This window comes from Mastomys coucha, unplaced genomic scaffold, assembly GCF_008632895.1.
Source record: "Mastomys coucha isolate ucsf_1 unplaced genomic scaffold, UCSF_Mcou_1 pScaffold6, whole genome shotgun sequence".
Lineage (NCBI taxonomy): Eukaryota > Metazoa > Chordata > Mammalia > Rodentia > Muridae > Mastomys > Mastomys coucha.
The window spans coordinates 101036282-101063603 of NW_022196912.1; the positions used below are offsets into that span (position 1 = coordinate 101036282).

Sequence of the window (27322 nt, forward strand, 5' to 3'; positions counted from 1 at the left end):
ACCCCTACTGGAACCCCCACCCCACCCCCACAGTAGACCTAAGGTAGACTCTTTGGTAGGTTCATTGGGGCGTCACTGTATTCTCTTGCAGTGATGCAGACAGTGACCCTGTCTGTACTTCCAGAAATTCTCTAAGTCTTCTCCTGAGTCTGGCTTGGAACATGTAATTTGTCTAGTTCTGGACATTTTTTATAGGGCCAGGAAGAGCCACGTCTTTATTTTTATTTCTTTATCTCCTGAAACATAGATATTCTTTCCTTTAGAAAGCTAGCTACACAAGTACCGTGCACACGAGTGCTCTGTGTGCACAGTAGAAGCAGAAGCTGGACTGTAGTTTGCTAAAGGATGAGTCTGCCATACAGAACTTGTCTTGCCATTCCTCTGATAAGCTATAGCTCACTGGCCTCTGCGCTGATGCTCTTGGACATGTCTGTGCACATGTGTAAGTATGTTTATGGCATCAAGTCTAGGAGGTAGGATTATTACATCCAGTGATCTATTCTCTTGAACATTTTATAGCTACTGTGAAAGTGACCTCCAGAGAGATTCCCAGTCAGGAGAGCTGAAGCCCACCCTGCTCGCTGCACCCCTATCTGTGTCACCTGCCATTGAGCTTTCCAGCTCTTCTGCTGGACCATGCTTATCCCTCTCATTTTTAGTGATGGCAGACTTAGAAAAAAAGACTGTATCTTCAGATATAGCAGTAGTAAGGGTGTGTGTTTGAGGCAGGAAGCCAGAAGGGTAAAGGGTCCAGCAAGCCCTGGTCTTAATCTATTGAGACGATAAAGCTTCGCTGGTTCAGCTCATGTGTCTAGATGCTTTCTCTCCAGCTTCTGCTCTTGACTGATGTGTCCCAAGGAACTTAATCCTCTCTGAGCCCTCATTAACCAGGAAAGTCAGTGAGTCCAGGAAGCCGAGTGAACAAAGCTTAAGGAAAATATTAAGAAGGAAGAAATGGTTTGATATATTTTTAATATAGAGTGTGGAAAAGGTAGAAACGGTGGGGGCTGGGGAAAGGGAGGAAGGAGATTACTCCCAGTAATTGGAAGCAAATGTTGGCTGAGAAGGAGGCCAGTATCCTCGCTCTTCCTGGAAACCCCTCAGCTTTTCAAAGCCATCCCAACAGAGCCACAGCTAGGGCATGCTTTAACCCTTCCCTGCCTTCACAGCTCCAGTGCTGCAGAGGTGGTGCTTCCAGGGAGGAGTCCTACACATGAGCAGTTTCTGTAAGCCCTGGCCAACATGACCTCAGAAAGCAGGATGAGGGCAGGTGCTGAAGAGTGAGACACATGGACCGAACCTCCTCAGGCTGCCTGACCTCCCCTGTGGGCAGCTGGGAGTCTGTTGACCAATGGTTTACCAGCTCTACATGATGATGCTTTCCTGAGGGGACAGGAAGAGTGCTCGTGGGACAGGCAGTCACTTGTGACATAGCTATAACACATCTCTTGAACACCCTCCAATCCTAAATTCTTGTCATGACAGCAGACAGGAGGGTTGTGTTTGGAGTTTGGGCCTTCATGGATCATAGTCCGTGCTGGCCATGGTGAATCTGAGGTATGAAGAAGAGCGCGTGAATGGGCTCACCTCACACTTTTGACTTCCAAGTAAAGAATGGGCATCTGGCTTCTGCCCAGCCATTGGCCCAAGGAGGAGAAATAAAACCAAGTTACTACATGTGGCTCCTGGTTCCACTAACTCCTGTCTAGAGTCACACTGTCCACACACCCTCAGATGCCCATCTTGTGGCTGGGGATGGCATTGCGTGCCCGTTATCACAACACTAGGAAGGCAGAGATAGGAGGCCAGTCTGGGCTACATAGCAGTTTGGAAACTAGCCAACATAGGGAGAAAAACAGACAAAAACAGACAAAGTCCATTTTTCATGAGAAAGAGAAAAAAAGAAATCTTGGTTTGTGTGCCATATAATCCCCCCCCCCATTTTTTTCTTTTTGGTTTTCTAAGACAAGGTTTCTCTGTGTAGCTAGCTCAGTAGACCAGGTTGGCCTCAAACTCACTGAATCTGTGTGCCTCTGCCTCCTGAGTGCTGGGATTAAAGGCAAGTACCATCACTGCCCGGCCAATAATTCTCTTTTCAGTGGAACCATGCAAGGCAAATGCAGTGGCGAGGCGGGCCTCAGTTGGTGGCTGGTATTGTGGGGCCAAGCAGCCGCCCAAGCTCTCTGGCTCATTTGTTCCAACATCCAGGAGTCCTAAAGGTTTAAGTGAGGTAACACTCAGAGATGTGCCTAGTGTCCACTCTTTGTCCTCACAGCATTACACTTACACTGTACTTAGCCAAGATGCAGTTTTTTTAAAACTTGCTTAGTTTTTGAGACTGGCTGACCTAGAGCTTGCATTCCTCCAGGCTTTGTTTCTTGAGTACTGGGATTATAGGCTATAAGCCATACCTAACTGAAATGACTTTAAAAAGCATCTTTGGGATGGTTGTAGATTGTGTGTTGAGTCCATGATCCCTTCTGAATTAATGTTTTTAATGAACTGTAAGGTATAGGCTAAGGTTTATTTTTGTCTATGTATGTGCAGTTATTCTATCTGTAATCCATTGACTCTTAAAAGATCACGTTTGTTGTATTTGGACCTTTGCCAGAAATCATTTGAGTATGGCAATGTGGGTCTTTGGGTAATTGAAGTATTCCTCCTATGGCAATGATAGCTAGAAACCCCTTGGCAGTGTCTGTTTTGCATGCTAATTTTTGGTGGCTTACTGTAAATGTGACATCATATAGATTTAGGCTCCAGAGAATCGCTCTCACGTCCTCTATGCAATTGCAGACATGACTGAAGGCTTCATTTTCTCAACTATAGTTAGAATGATACTACCTCTGCCAACAGCTTGCTATGGAACAAATGAGGAGGAGTAGATGGAGTCAGAATGGTCACACGTTTAGAACATTCTCACAGCGGTGGTAGGGGACAGTGGTAGGGGCAGAAGACCTGAACCTCAGTCAGGCCTTGCTGTGCCCTCTGCAGTTTTCCCATTCCGTTCACTGCATTCTCATTGCTATAGTGTGAGTGTTGTGTTCAGGCCTCTCTTTTGAATGTTACTCGAATGGTGACGTCAACCGGTAAGCTTTGCGTTTCTGGCATGTGGGAGAGCTGCAACCCACAAGCTTGACTGCTGGAGTCTCCCCTCCTGCCCCACTGTCCGTGTGGCCAGTTGGCTTTCCTCTTGTTCTGTGCTCTCCTGGATGCTGTCCCCACTGCCTAGAATTTCTTTTCCAACTGACAAATTTCTGTTCATCTTTTGAGACCAAGATCAAATGTCGTGTGTGTTCAAAAGCCTTCCTTGATTTTTGTTCATAGAAAGTTGTCCCCTTTCTCCTGCTTTCTGAAGTTAAAGCTAGTAGTGTCTTGTTTCAAGCACGGAGCCTAACTTTGTGGGCAGTAGCAGGAGTTTTCTTTCTTAACTAAAAAGTGAACGTTTCTTACTTACATAAATGTGTCCATTATGTGTTGGCATTGGCACTAAAATGATAAAAGTAGAATAATTTAACCACCATGATCTGGGACAAGACCAAAGCAAACACACTAACGTTTACAATGCTCGCAGATGGCTGTGGGCACACTTTCCTTTCTTTACACTTTTTAGTACTTACATATTTCATGATGTGTTTTAAACATTAAAGCCATATTGATTAATCTTATATTGTTGATGTGCAGTACAAGTTGATATTCATTGGGATTTTTTGTGGCAATTTTGGTAAGATAATCTTACCATTTTGTCATTTACAAGAGAGGAATAAAAGGCAGGAGAGGAAAAGGAGATTAATATTTACTGACATAAATTAATAATATTTGAGGCCGACTTTATACCACATCTGTGCTTTATTCCCTTTATCATATTTATTACTGAAAATGGCTGTAATGTAAGCACTGCGTTCTTCCTGTGTGACTGTTTAAACAGCCTTACTGATGATAGGATTTGTCCATGATCACACCATGGGACAGGCGTCTGAGCCCCACCCCCTTTGGTGTGAAAGCTCACACTCTTTCCATGATTGTAACTCCCCTCCCTTTAGAAGCAAGGAGGGAAGTAAGTATTAGTCTTTACCTGACGGCCTTTTGGACCATTTAGAACTCTTTGTTGATGATGCTGTGCAAAGAAGAGGTGCGGATATTTGTCAGTGATGCAAAGGAGAGATGGATACTTCTGAAAATAAAGTGTCGCTGGTGGCCTCTGGGAAACAACTGTGAATGAGCAAGTGAGTTCAGATTTAGTAGAGCGTATAGTTTAGCAGCTTAAATACCTTCATTCTTGCCAATGGAATTGCACAGTTACTCACTTGGCTTCAAGTGCCAGTGTCATTTAGAACCCTTGTGTATGGGCAGAAGCTATCAGTAGCCTAAACATGCTCACTGTGAACATGTAACATATATTTACCACATGGGTTAAATGTCTACTTGCTTTGCATACTCATTCCCCTTGATGTTACTCACTGGTACAGATTTGAACCACTAGGCAGGGCAGATTAGGGCATGTCTGTTTTATAAGAGAACTCTTCTGACTCTAGGGGATAGAAATTGTTTAGGATCTGGTCCTCTCATTTTAACAGTAGCCTAAGCCAAGCAGGTGTTGGTCAATGGGTCTTTTAACTGTCATCAGTTATTTCATCAGTAAGCTAAGCATAACTAGCATTTTAGAGAGAAACCATGATCAGGAAAAGCATATCACAAAGAGAGGTAATGAAAGATGTCCCTGTTGGGCTCTGTATCATTTCTGGGCTCCAAGCATGGGAATCAGGTCTCAAGACAAACCGAGCTGAGCCCTGTGTTTCTCCCTCAGTAAGTATAACGTCTGAGCTTGGAGCTTTGGCTTCAGTCTTTGAGTGCATACTCTGTGTCCTCATTTATTACTTCCAAACCAAAGCTCATTTTCTTCTCTATGCTGGCGGGGGTTACAGGGAGGTCAGCTTACCAAATAGTATGATGCCACTTCTTATTGGTCTGAGAAATGCAAGTAAGAACAATAGGTAAGAGGTAGTTTGATGCTTCCTGATACTTTTTACATCGTCCCAGCAAGTGTTCTGAACACTTCAAGAGTTCCTTGACTTCTATTTACTTTATTTATTTTATGTGTATGAGTACACTGTAGCTGTACTGATGGCCATGAGCTATCATGTGTGTGGCTGCTGGGAACTGAACTCAGGACCTCTGCTGACCCCACTCGCTCCGGCTTAATTCACTGTAGCTGTCTTCAGATGGAGGACGTCCAGTCTCATTACAGGTGGTTGTGAGCCACCATGTGGTTACTGGGATCCGAACTCAGGAGCTTCGGAAGAGCAGTCAGTGCTCTTACCCGCTGAGCCATCTCGCCAGCCCATGAGTTCCTTGACTTCTAAAGTGACTTTCCTGAAAGGATCTGTAAGCAACTGTCAGAATGCAAACCCATCAGTGAGGTGGCAGAATCCGTGTTCTTAACTACTTTGTCAATGATTCAACTTATCAGAATCACCCAGTGAGCTTATTAGCATATGTTACTGGGTGGAAGTAACAAGGTAGACAGTGGAAGCAGCAAGAAGTGCGATCATGTGTTTTCAGAGGTCTGATCAGCTGAGGCAGGTTGCCCCCATTTCTTGTCAGCTTTGGCCTTGATCTAGCCTTCCTAGAAAATCTCAAGCAAATTTTAGTAAGTGTGCCTTGGCATAGCAGACTCTGTGCCACTATAGCTATGCCACTTGCTGTTGGTGAAGGATTGCTTCTACCGTTTGTGTGCTGAAGATGGCTTAGGCTCAGGCCCCCGGAAGCAGTTCGCTCTCATCTTCAGTAGAAAAAAAAAGCTTGATCAGAAGTAACATTTTAACACCCTTTGGCCATTCTACTTCCTTAGAATATTTCCTGTTTTATGATTTCCCTAGTGCTTTAGTGTTTTTGTTTATGAGTATATCATGAGTTATAAAGAAAGAAAAAGGACAGGTAGAGAAAATGAAGACAGTGGGTAAAGTCTTTAGGGTTGTGCTTTATTTCCCTTGAAAGAAAAGGACAGAGAGGCAGGTCAGTGGGGCTAGAGAAACTGTGACCTTGACAGTGCCAAGTTGCCTGCTGTTATGTTTCTTGGGGGGAAGAAGAGAAATGAAGGGAGTCAGGCTGAGGCCATGGGGCTAGAATTCTCCACTTTGACAACGTCTGCAAGATGTTTGTGTATATAGAGTTTGAACCTAACTACGAGTCAGTGTGGAAGTTCTTAGAAACAAGGGTGCCAGGTGCCCTAGACGGTCTGCACATTCACGTTCACGCTGAAAGCTTTTCCTGGCTTGTTCTGCAGGGTGTGGAAGGTAGGAGAAGGCAGCCCAGCTTTATGAGGGCCAGCTGTGCTTGTGTGTGTCACAGTTACTGCCATAAGACATCAGCCCTTTCCCTCTAGTTGACAGAAGTCCTGCTGAGCTGGGCTCAGTCTTGTTGAAGGAACTGGTGTCAGGGAGTTCTCCTATGTTGATCTTAAAGGTCACTCCTTGCTCACTTCTTTTTTAGTTCACAGCTGCATTTTTTAGGCTTCATGTGGTATTCATGTGGTGTACTGGTTATGCCAAAATAAAGAGCTGGATCAAAGACAAGACATTTCTTGATCATAAGGCAAAGGATCAGTCTGTCTTTTCAGATCCAGAAAGCTAATAGATAAAGGATCCAGGAGTCACTATCTACATAACTGGCTGGCTCTCAGAATCCTGCATAAGTCTTCTAGAGGAGGGCTGTGAACTTAACCTTTGAAAGGTTTGGTTTTATGTCTAGCTTTGTGTTCCATGAAACTTGCTCCCAGAGTCTCTGCCAGACTCACTAAGTCCAACTCTGTCCTTATTTCCTCCTCCTGAGTTCCATCAATCATGGGGTGGAAGGGGTGTGGAGACAACAGAGGTCTGGTTCACATTCCGTATTCATTGTCAAGTCCAGCTGGCTGTGATCTCGCTGTACTTTAAAAGGACAGGCTTATCAACTCCCAGCATTTTGACAGGATGCCTCATTGTATTCTTCCCAAAGTCATGTCATTGTCACACAGTTGTTTAATAAAATCAAAGCAGTTAGCCAAAACAGACCCCAGACAGCTTCCCAACTCCACTTCTGTTTCCCCCCACCCTGAGGGAGTGATCTGAAGGCCTCCCTCTCCACTGCTTGTCATTCTGTTTTACATTAGGATCTCATTCGTATCCTGCTCATGGTCTTAATTCTCTTAATTTTTTTTCTCGCTCTGAGAGTGGAATGGGTGAGAGCTTAGCTGATTTTGAACCACCTCATTTCAATGTTTCCCTGCCTTGCTTCCAGCTTTTCTGCTAAGATGTGCAGTAAGCAAGTAGGAGCCACATTTATTTTCCAAGCACTAGTTGGCATATTTTTATTTTTTTAGTCTTTTATTTTCAGGGCACATTTTGGCCTGATTCCAAACATTAATTCGGGGACAGTGAAACTTACCAGGAGTCAGGCTGTTGAATCAATCTTACTTTCTCTGTTGAATTACTATGTGGAAAAGAAGCGTTTCTTATGACTACTGATACCTGATTTATGTCTCAGAGCTTGAGATAGTGACTCAGTGTGTGATTAATGTGAAGGGAAGGAGCTCAGACGCTGGGAAAGGAAGAGAAGAGATAGAGATAAATTAGATGCTGAATATATAAACTAGTAATTGAGATGTCAGTTGCAGGTCAGAATATAACAGATTAGCGGCCCGATGATTTGGCAGCCCGTGGAGGAGGGAAAGGGAATCATGTTGGCCCAGCACTGATTCATGAAAAAACTAAGTCATGTTAGACTAACCTCATTTCCCTTCATTGTAGAATTACTCTAGTTAGTGAAAGAAGATTGGGACAGGAAAGGATGGCTGTGAGTCGTTTCAGGATTAAGCATAATGAAATCTCATGCATACTGAAGAGAAATGTGAATGAGAAAATGTCATCATTAATATTTATAACTATCCAACAGCCAGCCAATCTGCAGCTGATAATTAAGACCCGAGTCTGTGCTATTGGCTAACTAATTTCTATTTTTATCAATGATTTATCTTGGATGACAATCAGGATTTAGAATGGTTTAAAGACCAGTATTACTGCTCTCTGTGAATTTAATGGAGGAAAATTATGAATTCAAACATTCAAGTATGAAGAAGACTTACAGGTTCAGATAGGCTGAGTATAGCAGACTACTTGTGAAATGGAAGAACTGGTAAAACATTGGTAAGCCCAGCATAGTGGCTCCAGCTAGGAGGCTAAGGCAGAAAGAATGCAAGTTCCAGGCTAGCTTAGGCTACATAATGAGTCCCTGTATTTAAAAACAAAAATTATTGACAAAATTTCTGATTGGCATTTTGTTTGTTGAGTCAAGATGAGTTTCTTATGTTTCTGCAGTTTAAGACATTGAAAAACATATCACTTTTACTCTAAAAAACAAAACAAAACAACAATGAGAGTATTCCTTATGCAAAGGTGTGAGGGGTATGGCTGCTGCTCCTGATTCTGGCCTGGATGGAGGAAAGCTGAGGAGATGGAGGCTCTCCATCGTGACATCCCCTCAGGCAAGGGCTGCCCTTCTGCAGCTGCCCTGGTCAGTGACACAGTGTCTGCATGTGCGGTTCTGGCTCACACAACTTCAGCCTACTTTCTTTTCTTCTTTCTTTTGTTGGTTTGGTTTTGTTTGAGGCTGGTTCTTGCTTTGTATGGCTGGCTGGTCTGGAACCCAATATGCAGACCAGGCCTTGAAACTCACAGAGATCTGCTTGCTTCTGCCTCCCATGCACTCAGATTAAAAGTGTGTGTGCCAGCACATTCTGCTTCAGCCCATTTGTGCACCCGTTAGAACCATGTCCCTTACTTGTCACCCAGGAAGAGTACGTAGTAAGAAGATTGGAGAGACCTGTTTTCCTCTCCCCAAAGTAGCATTGCTTCCCCCTTGTTCTCTGTACCGCTTTTGTGTTGCCCTTCCTGTCCCACCCAAGGACTTAGGCTTCCTCTCAGTGGGAATAGCGTTAGTAATTGAGTACCCACTATGCAATGCCAGCTATGTGCTAAAGTTGTACATGGGTTGTCATATTTAATCCTTAGCTAGCCTGTAAGAGCTGGGGTCAATACGTATCCCATCTGAAGAAATCAAGGCACAAAAAGGTTAAATGTGCTGCTTATAATAGCAAAGCCAGGACTTTAATTTAGCAGTCTTGTCCTAGATCCCTGGGTCTCTTAAGTGGCTGCTTTCCATTCTGGGGTAGTGCAGATCCAGGGCCTCAACTACTCCAGAACTCTCTCATTGACCCAATTTATCCTTTGGTTTTGACGCACACACTTCTTTTTTCCTTGTTCCTTGAATTATTTCTTTAATCCTTTCCCAGGAGCCTTTTATCGTATAAAATAAACAAAATATTTTAATGCCTTTCTCCCTGTTCTCCAGCAGGAAGCTTGGTCTTCACTTAGGAATTTATGTAGCACACTTTCAACCCAACATGTAGGTTATCAGACAGTCACAGGACTTCCAGAAGCCCCGTGTGCTCTTGGTATTTCTAATACTGCCTCTGCTAGGTTCTAACACTCCTGTGGAAAAACCATCTTGGTGTAACTCCACACGTATAAAACAGGAGGGAAAGAAGAATATAGGCTGGAGAGATAGCTCAGCAGTTAAGAGCACTGACTGCTCTTCCAGACGTCCTGAGTTCAATTCCCAGCAACCACATGGTGGCTCACAACCATCTGTAATGGTCATCTGATGCCCTCTCCTGGTGTGTCTGAAGACAGCAACAGTGTACCCACATACATGAAATAATAAATCTTTAAAAAGAAGAAAAGTATTCTCTTACCCAATGAGCATATTCAATTAAGGTTAAGCGAAACATGTTTCTTGAATGGTCCTGAATCATTCTCAGAAACTGTTTTACAATTATAGTCTTGCACATAAGGTCAGAATCAAAGCTCTGACATCAAGAGCATGGGCTGCTTTAGCTGAACCATTGTAGCTAGGTTGTAATTGAGGTAGACAAACACTTGTTACTGGATGTTCTCTTTTCCTGTTGCTGGATTCATCTCTAAATGCAGTTGACTCCCCGCCCCCCATTGGTGAAAGTAGTTCTGAATCATTTGTTAGTTGTAACAAATAAACAAATCATAACAAGTCATAAACAAATGCTTTTTTTTTCCCACAGAGCCTCCCTTAGTACTGTGCTACTATGAAACCATCACCACCTGTTGACTTTCTTCTTCTAATTGCATATGATGCCTTTTTTTTTTCTTTTTTGGGACACACTCTTCTTATATCCCAGGCTAACCTCACACTGATAGCAATCCTCCTAAGTTTGCCTCAGCCTCCCGAATACCAGGATTACAAGGATGAGCCATTTTGCCTCTTGCCACATGTTAGCATATTTTCTCTCCTGGATCTGCCTTTCATTCGACCCAGTGTTTCTGGCATTCATCTACCCGTTGATTGTTTCAGCTCTACCTGTCTTTTAATGTCACTGTATGTCCTCAGGATGCTGTTCAGGACTTACCTTTCTCCCTGCCTTTCGTCCCCAATTCACCCAGTGCAGGTGCTCCCCAGTGTTTGCTTTATATTCATTCTCCTTCCTCTTGCATACCTTCATGATCAGGCTAATAGGATGCTGTTACTGTTGTCATCAAGGCCATGTCACGCACAGCTGTCCTCCTAGGCTCCTCTATGTCAGTGTGCTGTCTTCTCACCCCTGCCACTCCTGACTTTACTCTTCCAGGTCATGCTGTATTTAATAGGTGTAGGTTAAATTACCCTGAAATAAAACAACTCTAAATGCTAAATAGATCTTAGCATGTGGTCCCACTATTTCAAAGTGCATTGTTTCATAATCAGAATTGGGAAACTGCTATATTGTATACACAGAACAGAAAATATTAACTAGGATTTTAATTTCAAATGAAAGTGGTATGACTTTTTGGTTTTATTAACTTGTATCATTTACATGAATATTTTTACATGTTCAGTGTGGTGAGTTTCAGTGATTTTGTGTATCTGTTCACAACACACTTGGGATATTTCCATCATTCTCGAGAGTCCCCTTGTATCTGCTCTCTGTGAAGATATCCCTCCCTATGCCATGCCTTTGTGCCTCTTGCCACGTATTAGTAGCATATTTTCTCTCCTGGATCTACCTTTCATTCGACCCAGTGTGTCTGACATTCATCTATCTGTTGATTGTTTCAGTAATTTTTTATGAAGTAATATTAAAGTATATGGAAATATATTTTATTATTAATCTAATTTCCTAATGATGGCTCCAATTCTTGATAGTTATAAATTTTTCAATGAACTTTTTCTACAATATTATTGGTAGCCATGTGCTCTTTTTTTTTTTAAAGATTTTATTTCATTTTTATGTGTATGAGTACACTGTAGCTGTACAGATGACTGTGAGCCATCAAGGCCCCAGCGTAATTTTCAGCAGCTGTCTTCAGACTCACCAGAAGAGGGCGTCCGATCCCATTATGGGTGGTTGTGAGCCACCATGTGGTTGCTGGGATCCGAACTCAGGACCTTCGGAAGAGCAGTCAGTGCTCTTACCCACTAAGCCATCTCGCCAGCCCGCCATATGCTTTTATTTAAGCAGTTAACTCATTTGCTTAAACATGTTTGCTTTCACTCAGCCCATTGCTTTATCGAGTTATCAGTGTACAAGAGTCCTTCTCGAGCTAAATAATCGCTAGTACTTGATACTGTGCTTGGCCAAACAAGCCCGTGTCTCTGGTTTGTTCTGTTGTGTTTTGTTTATTGGTTTATTCATAACGTGTCTGTTGTAGCCCAAGCTGGCTTTGAGTTCCTGATCCCTCCTGCTTCTGCTTCTCAAGTGCTGGGATTACAGACATCTGGCACCACACCCAGCTGCAATTGCAATCATTATAATAATATAAAATGCATTTGAATTTCTCTGATGACCACTGATACTGAGAACTTGTATGCTTATTGGACATTCATATTTTTCAATTTCTCAACTTTTCTGTTATTAATTGGAACATTAGACTTCTAAGAAGTCTTTGCTGACCACAAGGTTTCAAAGACATTTTGATGTATTTTCTTTGAGAGGCTTTATGACATTAGCTTTTAGGTTTAAGGGACTTGACAGACTTGTTTGTGTACTGAGTACAACAGTGGTCCAGGTGGCTGTTTGTTTTAGCACACACAGCCTTTGACGTCACCTCTGATGCTTCACAGAGGAATGCACTGTGCCAACTGCAGCAGTGGGTCTGCCTGCAGAATGACTCACTTTCTGTTCTATACCCTGCTGTTCTATACCCTGTTGTTCTATACCCTGCTGTTCTCACCCCAGAGAAGTCTGGAACTCTGGTAGCACTGAAAGGAGATCACAGGTTGGGGAAAGAATAGAAGGACAGTAACATTAGTAGTGGGAATATTTCTTTTTAGTTGTCAGACTTCTCCTTGAATTCCCTCTTGAATTCCTACAACAACTCTGTGGGATGGACTGTTGAATCTCCTTTTTGATGATGAGAAAATTTAAGAAGTTAAATGCACTAAGGGCCTTAGCATGAGGATCCTTCCGTGCTCACACACACCTTCCTTTAATTGACATTTGACCTTTATGTATATGACCTAACCCTGGCTGGCCTTAGAGCTATTTTTAATGGAATCCAAAGTGTTCATTCCATACAAAAACAGTCTCATTTCCCCTAAGGCCAAGGAGATCCCTTGCATGGCAACACCTGATCACATAGCTTCCTGTGGTCAGTGATGTTCTGCCCCCCATGGGAGTCTTTTTCCACCTAGAGGGCTTCCTGCACGTGACATTTGTCAAGATGAATTTTTTTTATGGTTAAGAATTTATAATTGAAGGAAATACAATTTCTGCTGTCCTTAAATACCTACGAAGTCCAGAAAACACCACTATTTGTCATTAAGACAATTTGTGTTTTGAGCAGCACCACACTTTTTTCTAGTATAGGACTGTTCCTTAGAATTCTGGACATTTACTATCTTGACCCACACATCACAGAGCCAACTGAAAGCATAGTCATAGGGATGTGCACAATGCTGTGAGGGGCAGGGCTCCCTGCACAGAGAGTTCTTATTGTCTGGGTTGGGTGAGGTGGACAGAGGAAATGGACTACAGAATCACAAGACTGTCACCGTCCTCTGCTTCCTCCCATCTTGTGACATCATTTCTTCACAGGAGGCCCCAGGGCCTTAGAAGAGGGTGTAGCCCTTTGTAGTGAAGAAATGTTGCTGTGGATCTTACAGTTTCCTCCAAGCTCCTTACATAACCAGAGAGAAATACATAGAACATTCAGAGATGGAGTATGGTGTGGTGTGGGAAAAGCAGTTAAGAGTGGAAACCTAGCAATTGGGATGGTTATGGGAGTGAGGTGAGATCTTGGGAGTGAGAAACTGATTTTGGAAAACATGCCATATTGTTGCTTATCTGTAACTGAAAAAGAATCTTATAGAGTAGAGTCTTGCAGTGCCACCCAGGCTGTCCCCGAGTGACTGGCTTAAGCTTTTCTCCTCCCTCCATTTCCCCAGTAGCTGGGACTACAGGTGTGGAGTATAAGGTGTATATGAAGCATAAATGATTTAAATGTTCCAGAGTATCTCATTTGTGTGTGTGTGTGTGTGTGTGTGTGTGTGTGTGTGTGTGTATACAACTAATTGAAAATATACAACCAATACCATCCCCCCGGGGTCAGGGAAAGAAAACCCAAGTTCAGTACATGCCCAAGCTTTTTGGATCAGGGAATCTCACAAAATTTTAATGAGAACAACCAATCTCAAAATTTTGGTGGGGGTAGAAAACTGGTGAAGCAGAGTGGTCATGAAAATGGGCTAGACTTTCAGATGGATGTCAGAGCTATTATGTGCTGTAGGAAGAGGAGATGTATTAACCTCATGTGCCAAAAGTCAGAGGAAGCCTTCTGCAGTGTACATGGCCCCTGTCAGTCATCAGAGCATGTGCATGCTTGAAACCCCAAAGACTTGTGCTTTGAATATGAGATAATGTTGTCCAGCTAACTCCAAGAAATTCAAACAAGAAGGTTCTCGAGGCACTTATTATTATGTTACACAGTTGAGCATTCCCACCCCTACCCCAAACTGGGCTATAAAAATTCCTGCCTCTTTGCTAAAAGCCTCCACTGGCTTGAGAAACTTCCTTTTGTGATTTGCAGCCAGAGCTTATGTTACTGATGAGATTAAAAACATATTTCACTATAAAAGTTTATGGTGTTCCAGCCTCTTCAGTATATGTAGAGTTGGTAGAACACTTCTTATCCACTTGATTTCTTGCTCACTGCCCTGCCTTGTGCATCTAAGTGCCCTTATTCACATACCTGAGAACCTTGGGAGCATCTCCCCAAATCAGGGACATGCTTCCTGACTCTGATGCACAGCAATAAGACATTGGAATGAATGCCTCATGGAAATGCTTGTTGTTAAAAGTTATTAGCAAATAAAATCACTCAAGCCACCCAGTGGGTTTAATTGTGGTATGGAGTCCATGTTACTTTCCTAATACCTACTTACTGAACCTAGATTGTTCCCTGTGGCTAGAAACTTCTATAACTATCAATCCCAAAATGGAAGCAGAATTTCTGTGGGTGTTTTTCTAGCCTTCTGTTCAGTTACTAATAATAGTTCCCCTTGGAGAGTTTTTAAATAATATTTTCATTAATTCTTTGAGAATTTCTTAGACTATATTTTGATCATATTCCCCCACACACATATACCCTATTTCTCCCAGATCTTTACTGACCAAACTTTATGTTCTGTTTTAAAAGCAGGATCTAGCTTAGTTGCATGAAAATCTCAAGATAATTCAACCCAGTGGCCTGTACCCTCCCTTTGTCTTCATTTGAAGGAGAGGCCTTCCTGCCTTGACCTTCCCCAACTTTAAACCCTAGTACCTGTCTGTCTGGCATAGTATTACACACTTGTATTCCCAGCACTTAGAGGTTGCAGGCAGGAGGTTTGCAAATTTAAAGCCAGCCTGGAAGAGCTCATGTAAAATAAAATAAACCTGAATGTCTTTCTCCTTTACACCTTCCACTCACAGCCCTCTCAGTGCCTTTTAGCTCCTATGTTATTTGTCAGTTTGTCTTCCCTCACTAAGGAGACAAAAGGCAAGAGTCTCCAGGATTAGGGAGATGGTTCCTCCTGTGTAAACACGAAGGTCTGCATTCAGACCCTCGGCCCCCACACAAACAGACAAGTGCAATCAATATTGTGCCTGTCATCTCAGCATAGGGGGAGTCAGAGACAGGAGGAGCCCTAGGCCTTACTGGGCTTCCTTCCATTCTAACAGAAGTGGCATCAGGGAGAGACCTTGTCTTAAAAGAAGCTGGAAAAGAAATTGAGGAGATCACTCAATATTGACTTCTTGACATCTACATACATGTGAACACATGTACATATACATTTGCACACAGACATGCACATACACACACATTGTCTCTCTCTCTCTCTCTCTCTCTCTCTCTCTCTCTCTCTCTCTCTCTCTTTCTCTCTCTCTCTCTCTCTCTCTCTCTCTCCCCCTCCTTCTCTCTCTCCCTCCCCCCCCTCTCTCTGGCACATGCACACCTGTTTTCTTTCCAAAACCATGTAACCCCATCTTATTCTCACTTGGTCCTCCATCTATGAGTTAGGCTAACATTTCATTCATTCATTTAGATACTTGTTTTCCATGGTGGTCGCCATATTCCTCCATATGTTCAAAGTCCTTTGATAAATATTATGTGTACATACTATTATATTTATGACAGCACCAGTGATAGCTATGTTTAATGCATATAGGCACGCATTGAGGTATTTTCATAGGAACTGCTAAAAATCAGATCTTCTCAAAAGCCAAATAAGGCTAAGCTCTGCGGCTTTTGATCCTGTTGGCCAAGATTAGCTGGTAGCATGGTATGGAAGCCAAACTGAGCACCCCATCCCTGAGCAAGAGGTGTGGCTTATCAGAAGTTGAGACTGTAGGAATGCAAAATCTTTCACACATGAACACATTTCACAGACATACTTTTAACTAGATATTTGGATAACTCTTAATTTGAGAAAAGTTGGGAAACAAAGCAGAACAAAATATACCAGAATGTGACTTGGTAGAGAGGTCAGGTAATTTATGATACAAGTAGCTTTATAAATCTTACTGGTATCTGGTTCTGTAAAGGAAAAATAGCAGACATATCTCTTTCCTTTGGATTGTTCACATTCCCACGTGGAAACATGTATTCTTTCTCTCTTCAGGGGCCTCCAGACAGGTGGCTTTGCCTGGGAGGGCGAGGTAGAGAACAACGCATACAGCAAGGCTACAGGGGTGGTCCCCCAGCACAAGTACCACCCCACGGCAGGCAGCTACCAGCTCCATTTTGCTCTCCAGCAACTCGAGCAACAAAAACTTCAGTCCCGGCAACTTCTGGACCAGAGTCGAGCCCGGCACCAGGTAACTGAAAATCATGACGTAGTATCTTCCTTCTGCTGGTGAGACAAGTTGAGGGCAATGAATGACTGTATTCCCTAAAAGTCACCACACCTGCCCAGGGTTGTCTCCAGCTGTAGTGTTAGCATCTTTGAAAGATGGTGCAGAACTGGTGCTGGGCATGGTTGCTCTATCTGAATTTGTAAGACCTTTACTACTGCGTTTACTGACTTTTTCTACTGAATAATCTTCCTAGCCTCCTAGTCTGATTCCCAGTTCCTTAAAACTGCATTGTGAGCATCTTTACCTGTAAACGTGACAAATTTTAGCCCCCTGAGTCTTGGTACAGATAAGTACTTAGCCCCCTGAGTCTTGGTACAGATAAGTACTTAAGAGTCCTTCATGATCTTTCATAACTTGCAATTTCTGAAAAATCCTTGTGAGATAGGTTGTTTGATTTTTGTTCATTCAACAACTATTTGTTTAGTGTCTGCCATGTGCCAGGCACTGTTTTTGACATACCGGCTCCTGGGTAAATGTGTGGGGAGCTATAGTATGCCAGTTTAGTCCCAGCTGCAGAGCAGAGATGGGCCCCAGAAAAATGTTGGGAGAGTTGGCTCTGCACATTGGTTGGAACCAGTGACCATGTCCTGTGCGAGGGTTATTTGGTTTAATTAAAACTATTTCTGTGAGCTTTGGTATTTCATTATGGAGGGGAAAAAAACCTTTTCCCATTTTTTCCTGTCCTTATGTATATAGATACATACATAAGGTAAATGTATAATACATACTGTGCATGAAGATGAAAACGATGTTTCAACCATTGCTTTCTTCTGTGTGGAAAGCCCTCATTATGCCCAATCTCTTTACATATCAAATACTAAAGCACCTGAGGAAGTCAACCTAAGGGAAGAAAGATTGATTTGGGCTCACAGCTCTGAGGTTTTAGTCTATGGCTGGCTGACTCCATTGTTCTTAGGCACATAGCAGAGGTGACAGTAAGGAGCCAGCCTGGTAACCCACTGCCTCCATCTTGATTATCACATCATAAGGGCTCTAGCTTCATGATCTGACGGGTGTTTGTTTGTTTGTTTTCTGAGACAGGGTTTCTCTGTGTAGCCCTGGCTATCTTGGAACTCACTCTGTAGACGAGGCTGGTCTCAAACTCAGAAATCCACCTGCCTCTGCCTCCCAAGCGCTGGGATTAAAGGTGTGCGCCACCACTGCCCGGTGATCTAACGTTTTTGTAGAAACGTCTTCACAGCCACAGGCAAAGGTATGCTACACTAATCATTAACGTGTTAATCAAATTAAGTTGACAGTCCAGGTTAGCCATCAAAACTGTTACCCAGAATGAAATGTGCTCATTATGCTTTGCCTGCACAAGTCACCTGATTGAGTGTAGCTGCAGTAGTGTGGCTGATCAATTAATACATCATAATTGAGAAGATATAAATGCAAGCAATTGTGAATAGCTCTTTGGAATATTTTTACTGGAGCAAACTTGAGGCCTTTTAACAAGGATAGCCCAGACGGCAGCACCTCCCTCTGACTGCATGGTGTCTGCTGAGACATAGAAATACCTCACTTAGAGAACCCTTGAGGCAGGGGAATCAAGGAAACCAGTCTGCATTTTCACAGCTGCAGATGTTAATATGTTTTGACACTTCCTTTTATCAATCTGTGTAATTTTCTTAAAGCTATTTACAGTTCTAAACTTCCGTCATGTTAATTACCCAGAACTGCCACCTTACTCAGAGGCTGACCTGTACAGACATGTATGAATATAGTCAACAAATCAGTTGAATTTATACCATTGGTCCCTTTTCTTTTCTCCCCCCCCCCCCCATGAATGTGTGTGTGTGTGTGTGCATGCCCATGAATGTGGTACTGCGTGCATATGGAGGTCAACTTGTGGGACTCCATTCTGCCATATAGGTTCTTGGCTCGTACTCAGGTGGTTTAGTGTGGAAGAGGGCACCTTTACCCACCGAGCAATCTTTCTGGCTCCATTGGTCTTTTTTGGTTTCGGTTTTTTGGTTTTGGTTTTGGTTTTGGTTTTTTAATTGAAACTATAGGCAGTTTGGTTTGTTTTTTTTTTGGTTTTTGTTTTTTAATTATAGACTGTGTGGGTATGTATGTGCCCAATGCTTCTGTAAAGGTCAGAGGACAGTGTTTGGGAGTCAGTTTTTTTCTTCCACCTTGTTGGTTCCAGGGGTGGAACTCTAGTAACCAGATTTGGCAACAGTGGCCTTTATCAACTGAACCTGCTCCTAGGCCACATGGGTTCCTTTTAAACTACATTTTAACACACTAACATGGTAAGCAGTGTCTTCAACATAAAAGGAGCTGTTTACAGAGCACCCATGTTTGGGGGGAAGAAAGGCCATTTTTGCTAATTTCTCACTTTTAGAAACTGCTTCATTCTTGAGTACTTCTCGTGCTTTTGATTAGCTTCCAGCAACTCACATTCCTTAGAAAACTCTGGGTACCGCTACTCTCCTGTGAATTTTTTTTTCAGTGAGGATTATCCTATTTTAGTTTCACAGCATTATAAAGTATATGGAAAATATGTTCTTTCAGATCTATCAGAGTATCTGTCTTAGGGAGGAGGCAGAACTCCCAAGAAGGGAGTTATCCTGTGTCTCCTTGAGAGGGAACAGAAAGTCATTCATCACAGTGTGTGTGTGTGTGTGTGTGTGTGTGTGTGTGTGTGTGTGTGTGTGTGTGTGTAATTTTATCTCTGTCCCTTGTTCTTCTAAACCCTAACTGATTTAGATAAAGATGAGTAAAGGTCAAGTGCCAGGATTGTAGGAAGCAAGGGAAACCAAATCCCTCCAGCTTAGATTTATAGAAAGACAGCAAATGAGGTGTTAGGTGTTCTAATTGAACAGTTTAGGGATTTGGAACACTTTGTTCAGAAGACATTGAGGTAGTCACTCTACAGCAGAAGCAAAGTCCTACTGGAGCTCAAGCTTTTGGGTTTTAGCTTAGCTGTGCTAGACCTGATCATCTTGATTCCACCAAACTATTGACTGAAGCGTGAGTTGCATCTCATTGAGGCCTTATGTTATTTTTCCAGGGGTGAAGATGGTATTTATCTAATGAACTCCCTGTGCTCTTAAGCCATTTTTCTAAAGTTTGGGTAACTAACAATTTGACTAATTGCCTCTTTGTGATTTAAAGTTGGGTTTACCAAGCATGCATCCACAGGCCAGATGTTTGGAGACTGGTATGTTAAGGTGTCTTTATATCTACTATTATGCTCAGGTACGTAACCATACAGTATAGATAGTGAAGTCATCCCCCTAGAAAGAGCACCTTTCACATTGTCATCTCTTAATAAATGTTTGGGTAGACTGTATGGCTTTTCTTCCACTACTTGCACCCTTTTCTGCCTTTAGTCAGAGCACTTCTGTATTCAGACTGTAAGATGTTCATTTGGGGAGACAAGTTCCAACTCAGGGTATGAGCTTGGATACAGCATATCCAACCATCTAGAGGGAGTCAGGTTTGCTCTTTGTTGGTGCTTAGCGTTGTACTCACAAATACTGCAGAAACTGCCATGCGCTGAGCTCACCCTTGAGAAAAATGGATCCTGTTACCTGGGAGGAAAATTACTTAAAGCCATTGGCAAAGTTTAAGGACAAAAATAAGAGAAAATATCATTTGTAATAAACAAAAGGAATGAATATTGGAACTGTGAGCTTTTATATGCTAGGGACTGAACCCAGTAGCTTGCAAAACTTTGCACAGGTTGACAGACTTTTCCTATAAATAACCTTGTCTGGCCATAGCATCTGCTGTGGCTCCGGAGCTCAGCCATGGTAAAATGAAGACAGCCATATATGATGTGTGCTGTGTTTCAGTAAAATTTAATTTACAAAAACTAGCAGCGGGCTAGATTTGACCTGCAGGCCCTAGTCTGTATCTCCCCGAATCCAGGTGAGCAGAAGAGCCAGTTAAAACTCTGACTGGCCATTCATCCCATTTCTCATGCAAGTAGGTTGGGGAGAGGCTTCAGTTGTTTTCATTTCTCACAAGCTCCCAACGGATGCTAATGCCATTCTCTCAGGGACCCATCTAGAAGGAAGAAGATATGCATTCACTCATATTCATTCCCTCCCCCCTTTCCCTCTCTGTGTGTGTCTGTCTTCCTGCCTGCCTGCCTGCCTGTCTTTATATCTGTATGTCTGTTTCTCTGGTAGGTTGTTTTTCTGTCTTTTAGAAAAACTATATGTTTAAAACTTAGTATCACTCTTATGAAATTTCATTCAGTCATTTTTGTGGGGGTGAGGAAGATAGCAACAAAGTTCGATGTCCAGTCCCACAGTCTTCTCAGAAGTAAGTTATCAGAATACCTCTTCGCTCATCCTTCTTATCAGGGTACATTCTGCTCAGTGATCACTGCTCCAGGATTCATGTCCTAGAATAGACAAGAGATAAGAAACAGGACAAACCCTCCCTTCTGTTTTGTTAGTAATGCCCACTGCTTCATAAGCTCTGGCATGTTCAAGCACTAGGCCAGGTGCTGCTGTGTTTTACCTCATGTAGAATGAGCTTCAGGGTGCTTAGCAGCCTAGAGTCTGAGTTAGGCTGGAATGGAAGGAGGTTCTTACAGCCTCTGTTCTCTAACCTCCCATTGCCACTTGCTGCTTCTACCGGCTTCCTGCCTCTGTAAGAGAAAAGTGCAAAAGTGCTTTTCTTTGAACTGAGTGGGGGACTTGCTGGGGCCACAGTGACTACTGGTGACATCAGCATGAGTAGCACCTCATGCTGGGGTCCTGGTGGGGAGCTGGAGCAGTCATGAGGCACGACTGACCTGATTCTAATTGGCGACAGTGAGCTGATGTTATTCTTGGCATGGGCAAAGCCATTACTCAGTAGTCTCTGTTAAAGTGATCCTTTGTTAAACTTCTGCTCCCAGCCCCAGTCCCCTGCCTTCCCTCCCACTCTCTTCTCTGCCTCTTCCAGACTGAAAAGGAGCCCAAAAGACAGAAAAAAGTTAAGGACATTCTGATGGCCAAGGCAGAATCTCTGAAGTCTCTTTTTGCAACAGTGGGGGCGAGGAGAGATTTTAAACACAGCTGACTTTGTCACGGGTTCTGTTTTCTCTCCAAAGGCCTTCCAGTTTTCAGAACCCCCGTGTGCCACAAGAGTAGTGTATGCCCAGATAGAAATGCTGTTACATCTGTGTCTTCTCATCTTCACACCCATCTGCTCTTTACCTCCTCTTTCCACAGGGACAAGTCTAACTTAACTTAGATTCTGGGAAGCAGCTGGTAATGTTCCTCCAGTTAGTAGGACCAGGACCTTAGCATTAGCTGGGGTGTCTCATCTGTGTGTAGGAATATCTGGGAGGCCCTAGGGGGCAACTTACTGCTACCAATGTGTGTGTATTCAACACTCTACAGGTGTGGTGGGGATTCCCGTATAAACATCCACACCTTGTTCTTTTGCTCCTAAAAGTCTGTGGCATCTGTCTAGAAAGCCCCAGCCTCCTGTGGGGAGGAACACTGTTTCCCTCAAGCTTCAGCTGCATCTGAGCAAAAATCATTCTGTTTTTCAAGCAGTAAGCAATAGCAGAGAGCTGCTAGCAGGCTAGTCCTGCAGGAGGTGTCCTTAAAGCCTTGTGTGTGTCCCCTGTGGGCACAAAGGGGAGGAGGTCAGGTACAGGTACTGCTTGGAGTATGGACTCAAATGTCATGACAAGCTATGTCTTTTTGTTTCTTTTTTCCTATGCTCACACACGCACACACTTTCCCCTTGACCTTTATCAGGAACTCATCTAATACTTGTGTTTCTAGCTTTTCATTATTTATTTTTCCTAGGACACTCTAATGTAGTAGATTTTGCCAAGCTAAACTCTCTTCTTTCCTATTGAAAATACATGAATAATATGTGTGAAAACTGTCCTAGCTGGCTTTGAAAATGGTCACTTGAGACAAACTTTGGAATTCATGATGCCTGGTTTAAGTCTCCCCTGTCCAGGGCATGACCTAGAACAGGTTATTGGGACATCTTTGAATGTCATTTTTTTTCTCTCTTTAATTGGGAAGTGAAGAGAGAGACTTGTGGGAGACCCACTAGGATTCTAATTCTCAAACAAAACATTCCCAAATGTGACCAAAACCAAGCATTATATTTGTATTGATTCACTGAGTCACCATAACTGCCTCTGATTAGCCCCATTTCTTAAATGGGAGAAAAAAAAAATCATTCATATAACTTCTCCAGAGTCACATAAGTAGGAAATGGGGAAACTGGCATTGGGGCCCAGGGCTGTCAACATCTGACATCTGAACTCCACATTGTGTGCCACTTCCACAGTGCAGATAGTAGTGATATACTCAAAACTATATTGAAAAGTTATAATTCAACTATCTTAACCTCTGGCTGTTCATACGCATGGTCTCAAGAGGAAATGTTTATTAAACCTAGTGAAGGCCTAGGCACCTCCCATACTTAATTCAGTGAGTATCTTAAGGAGTTGCAGGTGCAAAAGTCTTAGATCTGTGTGTTCTCCAGTCTGGTTTGCATGCCATCATTAAGTGGGAAGGTTAGAAGCTACTAAGCCATGCATGCTCCTGGAGTGTCCCAGAGGCGTCCTGAGGCCGAACTTTGGACACCACTGTCTCTTCAGCCCTGGCTCTTTATTTTCCTTTTAACCCTGTTACTAATGGTGCTGTTTTATTTTTATTTCTGTTGGGTATTTTGAGAAAGCTGCCAGGGGACATTGCAGGCATCTACCAATGTGAATGTCACTGTTTTTGCATAATTAAAATTAGATTTACATGTTTAATGCCCAGTGACTCTGAATCTTAATGCATTGTCACACTAAAAGACCAAAGTTTGCTGTGGTGATTTGTTGCTGATAGTAAAAGAAGTCCCCTGATTACTGTCAGGTTGCTCTGTAAAGCTTCTGCTTCGTTAATGTCCCTCTGGGTCAGGTGAATGTTGTCTCTAGTCCACTAATGAAATCAATCAGACCATCTCCCTTAGTCACACGGCTGTGCCAGGCCAGAGGGCTGTGGAGCACTTCCCCTTTGTTCCTCCTCAGAAGTACTTCATCACCTCCCTTACAAACGTGTCACTCATGAGATGAGGTATCAGCTTGACTGCTGCTGGACTACTCTATACAATCCCCAGAGAGAGAAAAGGAAGGTCAGTGCCATCCCTTAGCTTAGCTTGGTTGTAGGTGTTCATGCACCAGTGACTAAAGAGTGGGCTTGTTCAACTAGAGCAGTGGTTCTCAACCTGTAGGTCACGTCTCCCTTGAGGATCACATATCAGATATCCTGTGTGTCAGATATTTATGATTCATAGCAGTGGCAAAATTACAGTTATGAAGCAGCAATGAAAATTATTTTATGGTGGGGGGTCACCATAACATGTATTAAAGGGTCACAGCATTGGGAAAGTTGAGAACCACTGCTCTAGAGGGTTAAGGTGAGGTTTGCTACAGAACCTGTCCTTCTGCACCCTGCCTTGTAGTTTCTGTCTAGGCACACATAGGGGAAAACTCAAAGCAGTAGATGTGTAAAATGATGAAAAACATCTTTAACAGAAAGAACTCCATCCATCTGAGATGGATGCAGGCACAGGAAAATTGCTTAATGAATACATGATAGCTAGGTCTGTGTAAGATATGCACAGTAGGCCAGCTGCATATGATTCTGGGCCAAATCAAACACACCATTCATTTCAGGACAGAGACAAGTCAAATATCTATAAATAGAGAATTTAAAGCTGTGAGGGGATTTAATACTTTTTACTATTTTGTTTCACTAATCAGACAGTGTAAGATTCCAAAATGTTATTAAGAAATCAGGGGCCCTAATATACAATTAATTCTCTGCAGCTACTAGAAAATAAAATATGGAATACAGCATTAAAAATAGAACTGTTTTCTTTTGTTAACCAGTTGAACTCAGTCTGAGCTCATTGTTTTGTTTTTAATTGACTTTCTACAGATTTCACATCAGTCACTTGAAAATCCAAGTTTTATGATCCAAAACTTTTGAGACCTGACATGCTCCCACAAGTGGAAAATTTCATGCCATGAAACTATTACATGTACAAGATCACTGAAAGTCTTGTATAAAATGGCCTTAAGGCTCCATGTATAAGACATATATAATACTTCAGCAAATTGCATGTTTGGACTTGGATCCCTTTCTCAGATGTCTCATTATATAAATGGACGTACTCTATAATCTAAAATGTTACCCAAGCATTTGGGGTTGGGGTAAGGGATATTCAGTGTGTGTGTGTGTGTGTGTGTGTTTGTGTGTGTGTATGTGTGTGCGCACGCATGTGTACACATGCTCACTGGTGCACTATGCATGTGCACATATTTGTGTATAAGCAAGTATATATCCATATATACTCATGAATGCTAACTTTTAAAATAATTAACAAGGATTTACTTATAGGTGATTTTATGAAAAGCAAATTTGGGTCTGGGAAGATGGCTTATTGGGTAACAAACTACTTGCTGAGCAAGTCTGAGGACCTGAGTTCAGATCCCCAAAGCCCATAGAGAAGCTGGGTGTGGTCATGCAGCCCTGTAATCCCAGCGCTAAGACACTGAAATGGGAGGCCCTGGAGCTTCCCTCCTGGCTAGGCAGTCCACTCAAGTAGTCAGCTGCAAGTTCAGTGAGAGATCTGTTGTTGTTATTGTTGTTGTTGTTGTTGTTGTTGTTGTTGTTGTTGCTTGTTGCTTTTCAAGACAGGATTTGTCTGCGTAACAGCCCTGGCTGTCCTGGAACTTGTTCTGTAGGCCAGCCTCTGCCTCCAGAGTGCTGGAATGAAGGGAATGCACACCACGCCTCGTTAGAAATCTTATCTCAGCAAATGCTCGCAGAGGCCAGGAATAGTGAGTGGTATACAGCACACATCCTTCATCTCAGCACTTCAGACACCTATGCAGAGGCAGGAGCATCTCAGTGGATTCTAAACCAGGGATACATAGTCTCAAGTAATACAATAAAGGCAGTGAGTAATGGAGGAAGACTCTCAGGGTCACCCTGGACATACACACACACACACACACACAAGAAAAAATTTTTCCTCTTCAGCTGGTGACAGTGTTAGGTTTAGAAAAGAAATTTGACTTCAAGGATTTACTTTAGATGCATGTTCTCTAAAAGGAAGTCAGCATTACACAGCAAAGGAAGGCAGCTGAGTAAGGTGGCCACTTGGTACCTGTGGGCTCTGAATCCTGGCATACTACACAGTAACTCCATAGTCAGGGACACTTTCACATTTGTATGCCTTGACCTTCTATAGTCAGAGATAATGGTGGAGAGTATAACACATAAAGCATTTAGAACAATGAGTTCCCTAAAAATTAACTGCTCCCAGTACTGGGGAGCTGGAGACAGGAGGATGCCTGAGTTTGAAGCCAACCTAGCCTCAGAATGAGATCTCAAAAAAAAAAAGCAAAAATTCAGCTGCTCTTAGTCTAACTTTTCTTTGTGGTAAAGATGCACATTAAAATAAATATGTCCTCTTAGCAATTCTGGCAGTCCAGTACAACATGGCTGACTACATGTTTGCTGGACCTCAGATCTCCAGAGCATCCTTGATGTAGGACAGGAGCTCAAGTCTCGCTGAACAGCGTTCCCTCCTCTTCCTGCCGGTGTCCGGTGCTGCTGTTTACTCTCTAAGATCTGCTTGCTTCAGGGTTTTCATATACATAGACTGTTGTAGGGTTTGCCTTTCTGTAACTGGTTTATTTTGCTTAGCATCACATTCTGAAGTTTTATCCATGTTGTAGCATGTGGAAAAAAAATCTTCCCACCACACATGAAGTGTGCAGGTCCAAAATACAATGTCTTAACTATCGGGATATTCTGTTGTCTGTGTCTATCACATTTCCACTTCCATCCGTTCATCACTAAATACTTAAGTTACTTTCTTATCTTAGCTTTCTCAATATGCTTCACCAGATCTTAAATGCACATAATATTATAATTTCAACTTGGAAGATTTAGTTGAACTTCCTATGCTTTTCCTAGAAGTAGAAGTTGGTTAAGACAGCATTAAATGTATCTTGAGAGAAGGTCTAGGCTCATAAAATGATAATTAGCTACTTATTTGGACAATTAAAAAGTAATATGTAATTAATTTATTCACAGTTGCTAGAGAGGTAGGAGAATTAGTTAAAAATAGATTAATATCAGGATAAAATGAATATATCTGTGGATTGTTAACACATTCGTCCAAAGACAGAAGTGTCTTGTAAATTGAAGGGGAAAAACAGCATCAGCATCAGATTATGGAGTACAAGCCATTTCTGCACGACGGCCACAGGAGAGCCGGGGACATTAACCCTCAGACACTTCAGGGCGAAAGAATGTGAAGGACAATGGAGCAAACATCACACACATACACACACCCCATAATCTCAGCCAGTGTGGTGTGTGGGGGGGGGTGTATGCTCAAAATTGATACTAAAAATTTGTTTTGTTTTGTTTTGTCTTGTTTTTTGAGACAGCATTTCTCTGTGTAGTCCTGGCTATCCTGGAACTCACTCCATGTAGACCAGGCTGGCCTCAAACTCACAAAGGATGTCTTCATATGTTGAGATGGTAGCAGATGTATCCCAGAGTAGAACTAGAACTGACTTTTAATCCTATTTTTCCTTTTCTAATGAATATGTGTTAAAGAAACTCAAGTGTTTGGAGAAAGATGAGCCTTCTGCCTGCCAAGCTTTTGTGTACATGTGAGATTGTGTTTATGCCATGCTAGGCAAGGAGGGAGCAAGGAAGGAAGTGGGGAGCAAATCAGAGCCACCAGTCACTGGAGGATAGAGTGACCAGCAGAACACCACTCTCAACCAGGATCTGAGTGACTGGCTCTGTGGTTAGGTGGGGAGTGGGGCTGCTGATGGAGCAAGGCAAGCCATGAGATGTTTTAGGCAAGTTCCCTTCCTGTAGT

The 27322-nt window shown here is 42.7% G+C and overlaps 1 protein-coding gene across 10 annotated transcripts in view; it reads left to right on the forward strand.

Annotated features, from left to right (window-relative positions):
- Ttll5 (tubulin tyrosine ligase like 5) overlaps positions 1–27322 on the forward strand; it is a 233455-nt gene that overhangs the window by 155766 nt on the left and 50367 nt on the right. For all 10 annotated transcript variants that reach the window (XM_031356632.1, XM_031356634.1, XM_031356637.1 and 7 more), the window contains one exon: positions 16207–16402. In XM_031356632.1, coding sequence (XP_031212492.1) covers positions 16207–16402 — 196 coding nt within the window. The remainder of the gene's footprint in view (positions 1–16206; positions 16403–27322) is intronic.